This window comes from Morus notabilis, unplaced genomic scaffold (genome assembly GCF_000414095.1).
Source record: "Morus notabilis unplaced genomic scaffold, ASM41409v2 Scaffold437, whole genome shotgun sequence".
NCBI classification, from domain to species: Eukaryota; Viridiplantae; Streptophyta; class Magnoliopsida; order Rosales; family Moraceae; genus Morus; species Morus notabilis.
The window spans coordinates 382,419-387,787 of NW_010363915.1; the positions used below are offsets into that span (position 1 = coordinate 382,419).

At 34.8% G+C, this 5,369-nt stretch overlaps 1 protein-coding gene across 1 annotated transcript in view; it reads left to right on the plus strand.

The window, feature by feature from the left end:
* Positions 1 to 498: 498 nt before the first annotated feature.
* The window catches only part of LOC21405862 (helicase-like transcription factor CHR28), a 13,890-nt gene continuing 9,019 nt past the window's right edge, over positions 499 to 5,369 (plus strand). The window contains exons 1-4 of the mRNA XM_024170211.1: positions 499 to 927; positions 3,327 to 3,394; positions 3,492 to 3,700; positions 3,790 to 4,376. Of these exons, the coding sequence (XP_024025979.1) occupies positions 3,559 to 3,700; positions 3,790 to 4,376 (729 nt within the window). The 5' untranslated portion in view covers positions 499 to 927; positions 3,327 to 3,394; positions 3,492 to 3,558. The remainder of the gene's footprint in view (positions 928 to 3,326; positions 3,395 to 3,491; positions 3,701 to 3,789; positions 4,377 to 5,369) is intronic.

Here is a 5,369-nt window from a genome sequence, read left to right on the forward strand (position 1 = left end):
AATTAATGTAATCTATAAAATATCTTAAAATTTTATTAAAATTTTATTATACGCGATACACTAAATACACGTTTCCGTATCCGAAATCATTTTGGAAACCAACATTAATTGAATTCTTTCCTTTGCAGGATACTTGTTAAACATAAATCATCTTTTTTTTTTTCTTTTTTTTTTTTTTTAAGTTACCGTTTCTAATTTCAAATATCTCAATACCTATTGACTATCCTATATTTGAGGGTACCACCTTATGTGGTGAGTTTTAATATATCATTTAGTTAGCAACGGAAAATGATGAAAAGAAAATTAAATAAAAAAATCTAAATAGTATATAAAAAATACGGGCAATTCTATGGTAGGGGCGCTTTTTCTCCTAACAATATTATGAAATAATAAAGACCGTTGGATCAAAAATTTATAGTCCAAAATTCTTCGTTCCATAGAAATGAGAATAATGACTACCACACCTAATCAAATCTTTTATTCACACTACTCAAAAAAAAAAAAAAACCTTCCTTCCCCAACTCAAATTTTGCAGACGCAATCCCTCATTTGCAAACCCATCTTTGATACCCCAACTTCATTTGCAGACCCACCAGCCACCACCTTGCGGCGTCGCAAGCCACGGCGTGCTGCACCCCGCACACCCAACTTCTCCCCTCTCTCCGACAGAAAGCCCTCTCTTCCAACGGCGCCTGCAAGATGGCGACGGCGCCGGCATAATGGACTCCGTCACGGGCTTCGTCAAGAGACCCACTGATTAATGGAGGAAGAGCATGTGATTTATGTGGGTTGGTTTGATTTTCCGTTGATTGTGGTTCTGGGTTTCCACTTCTTCATCATCTTGTTGCTTGTTCATCGAAGAGACTAAATTCGCTGAAGATCTCGGATTTCATGCGTTTATGAATGCTCAGACTTCTTCAAAAACAGGTTTCTCTCTAGTCTTTGGGTTTATTTTTTATTTATTTTTATTTTTTTTGAAAAGGGAAATCTAGTTTATACATTATGGTTATTGCTAATATGATTATTGTTATCGCTACTATTTTCTGAATTTTGTGTAAGTTATTATTATGTCTACAATTTGGAGAGTTCATATTTGTCACGAGAATATAGAAGAGGTCTTTGGGGAAGAAGAAAATGAAGGAATTTTCGAGGAAACAATAGATTCGGAAACTGGAGCAAACAAAACCATAATCTCATTCACTTTTTTCTCTCTTGATTCCAAAATCACCCAGTTTAGGGACTTGGATTTGCTTGTTTCGAAATCAACCAGTTTAGGAATTTTGATAATTTGAAGGTCGTTGGAATTGTTGATTGCAAGGAAAATATAAAGGGTGCGTTTGAAACTCGTATTAAAATGATTTTATTTTTTGTATGAAAATAAAAATAAAAACATTTTCAATCTCAGACATAAATTATTTTTAAAAATGCGTTAATAGTTTTATTAAGAGATTGTTTTCAGTATAAAAAATCCATTAATGTCTCTCTTTCTCTCTCTCTGCTCGAGAGATGAGAAAACGAAAACAAAAAATGAAAAACGACTAAAAGTTATTTTTCAATCTTTCTCATTTTACACTAAACTAAAAAATCGTTTTCATTTCCTTTTTTGTTTTTATTGCGCAAAACGTCGTTTTAAAAACGTTTTCATTTTCTCTTTCTCGAAAAACGTGAAAAATAAAAACGGGATAAATTCCAAACATGGCCAAAGACTTTGAAGGTTTCTGAGTTGTCTTAATTTAGGCTACAATCTGGTGTGAATGAGACTACATAAACCTTCACTAAAATTTAGTATGGATCGTTGGATTGCACCCTGCCGGTAGGGGGAAAAAAGCTCCCCTACCATAGATATGCCCAAAAAAATATAATAGAAACAGGCCTAAATTGTAGGCTAAAACTTTGGGGCCTTAAGCAGCCGCTTAACCTGTCTTTATTTCATAGTTTATTGACATATTTAGAACCCATTGGACTTCAGTTTAGACTGTTCACTCTGTCATTAACTTTTCTGAGTGAAATTAGTATCTTGTTTATTTGAGGATATTAAAAACACACCGCTTTAGCAGTTTGTCGTACTTAAATTTCACAGGTAAGATAGAGATCATGTTTTTCCTGCTGTGACAATAAACTCTAGAGTCTGTCCCAATTTATTTTCTTATAAAAAGAGATTGTCAATCTCCTAGTGTTCTGTTAAGGCACTTATTATATTTTGAATTCTTAGTTTCAACGATAGATAAAATCAATTTTGGGAAAAGTTATAGTGCTTACTACATCTAGCTAAGAATAATATGATTTATGCTATCGTTTTTATGGCTTTCTTTTTCTTTTAATTTCTTTGTTTTGAAGGATCTGTTAATCCAATTTTCTTTGTACTTTGGAATTTTCTTTGATTAATGTTTTAAGCTTCTAGCTATTTATGAGAACTATACCATATGAAGAAGGTAATTAGAGGCGACTGAGGTGATAATGCCACTTTCTTAGAAGATGCTGCAGCTCGTAAAAATTGCTTTGTCTGATGCTTCCTATGGTCATAGGTCTTAGACTCTTAGATTTGCTTTCCTACGTAACTCTTGCACATAGCCAGGTCCTTAATGCCCAAATATTCGTTAGTGCGATCTCTGATTCTCTTCCATGAGTTTACCTTTTTTTAACCACTAGAAGACAAGGCTTCTTTCAAAGGCTTATTTGCATTTACCCCATATCTTAACTTTGACTATGAATTTTAGCCACAATTGCAATATTTACTCTTTTTATTTTTTATTTTTTATTTTTTTTAACATTTCTTAGTCATTAATTCTTGTTGGATGAAGACATTAGGCATGATTATATGTGCACATTTATCGCTTCATGATAAAAAAAAGTTCACATTTCTAGCAATTATGTCTTTCTCCTGAAATCTTAGGCTCGATTATATAGTAGCTTTGATTCTTCAATCTTCTGATACTCTCTCTTGGTAATTTTATTTTTGTTTATCAAATGGAAGAAAGGACCTCATGTAGGGTTGGTTTAGGCATGTACTTGAGAAAAAAAGATGGCTGTATGTTACTGCATGCTGTTCAAATAATCCTTTAGATTTCATGCTCGTTCCTCTAATGACTTTACATCTGCTTTGATGATTCATATTTCATAGATATATGCATTCAAGAGACTTGCACTGCATAATGTTGTATGAAATTGTAGATAAATTGATCAGCTTTCTGTGCCCCTGTAGTATTTATTTGTTTACCGTAACTTACCTCTATATTTATTATCTATTGCTATTTCTGAAGGAAGAAGTATGTGTTTTCGTTGGATGTTTGACCATGTGAATCATCTTTGTGATTTTAATGATTCAGTTCGGCAATGGTCCTATTTTTTAAGTAGATGGATACGCAGCTTGGTCTCTAGACGTTCCAAAGATCTAGTGAGTCATATCACCGTCTCTGTAGTTTAACATTACATATTACTCTGCTGGTAATGTTTCTTCATCATGAGATTTTGACTGCAGCTCATGCTTTCAGGTTGGCTCACCTTCAAAGAATTCTCATTTTAATTGGTTGAAGGTTGGGTAGTCAACTTATACTAATCATGGTCATAGGTGATACAATAGAAATTAGTTCATCTGATAGTGAATTCGAAATAGAAGATGGTAGAGATACAACACATTCTGAGAATTTGAGAAAGCTTCCCAATTCACTAGCTGGATCAAGCTCTAGCTCAAGTTTTAGAGGTCAGATTTACGTTATTTATTGAAGGTTTCACCCATTTTAAGCTTAAACTTCTCCATATTAATTGTGAAGTAATTTCTTTAACTTACAGGTTATGCTGGGCAGTCTAGAAATGTTTCTTCTCCTAATCTTGGAATATACGCTTCTAATGGGAGTTCTATTAATGGTCATACGCTGTCCAAAGCTCGAACTCAACTTCATTTCAGTGATGATGTAGGACCCTCAAATCAAGACTTTGCACGGCCGCGTGATGGAAAGTATCAAGCAAATGGAAACACCAATCCTTCTCGGACCACTAATTCACGAATATCGAATAATCACTACCATGATTATGAGAAAATTTCATCACAACAGGCTCTAAAGAGGACCCTTCCACCATCTCTTCTGCCATCTACATCAAATGCCGAGTTAAGTCGCAACAGAAATCAGATTCTGGATGGGTTGAGTTCAGACATCAGCAAGAGCTATCCAAGAAGCTATTCCAGCTTGGGCAATGATAATGAAGCTCGTATTTATGGAAACAGTGGGAATAGGATCTTGCCTCCCTCTTTGACGCATGTAAAATCTACTGGTGCTGTACAGTTTGGTACTGCAAGTGATTCTGCACACCGTTCTGGGATTGGTGAAGAAAAGGTGGCTGAAGCTGATGAGAGGCTGATATACCAAGCAGCATTAGAGGTATTCTCTTCATCAATAGTAGGCATTGCAATTTATTGGATGGTTAAAATGCAACATGATTCTTGTCTTGCCATGGTCAATACTAACTTTAACCAATCATAGTGGCTCTTCTCTGCAAATGTATGCTCTCTCCTTTTTGTTTTCTTTCTTAAAATATGATCAGCTTGTATATGGACGTGTTGTTCTTGGAGATGGATGCTGGAACCTTACTTGTTTAGAATTACTACAGTTCAAAGTACTTAAGTTTTGATACAAACTATATAAGATGCTTATGATGTTTGATAGTATGTCTACATGCCTATTTCTTGCCTTGTGGATTTTCAATTTGATGATACTGATATGGGGTGGTATAGAAACTGTATTTATCACCAAAAGCCAGAAAGAATTTCATCCTTAGAGCAGAGTTGGATCAAACACACTTAAAGATCAATAAAAACTAGAATAAGGACACCAAGAAAAAACCACCAAATTCCATGGTTCTGTCAAGAAGTGGCCAAGTCGGGGGATACTGTTCATCCTATCTTTACTATGAGCAGAGTGAAGTTACACTGGCTTTCTCACTGTAGAATATATATGGGAGAGAATTCTTTCACTATGTTCTCGGAATTGCAGAAAATGAATGGTTGGTTTTAGGTTAGAATCCTAGGCTGTGAAAATATGCACCAGGTCAGCTTTGTTGGTCCTAAAGAACCTGACCCTTGACAAAGGTTATGGACTGGAAGCTTAGAGCAAAAGAATAAAATTGTGTGTGATTTTCATAATAGGTATCAGAGAGGAAGGGAGAAAAAAAGGGTGGCAGAAAGCTGTTGTAAAACATTTAAAAAAAGAAAAATTGTAGTTTGAGGCTCCTGCTCCCATTTGGTTAAATTTAGGAAGACAGAAAAGCAGCATTAGGAAGTTTTGCTAGTTTGGTTATTTTTTGGTTGATTGTGTGGAGAGCAATGTCCTGTTTTTGAAGATAAGGTGAAGGATTTGGTTTCTTTAAGGGAAAGA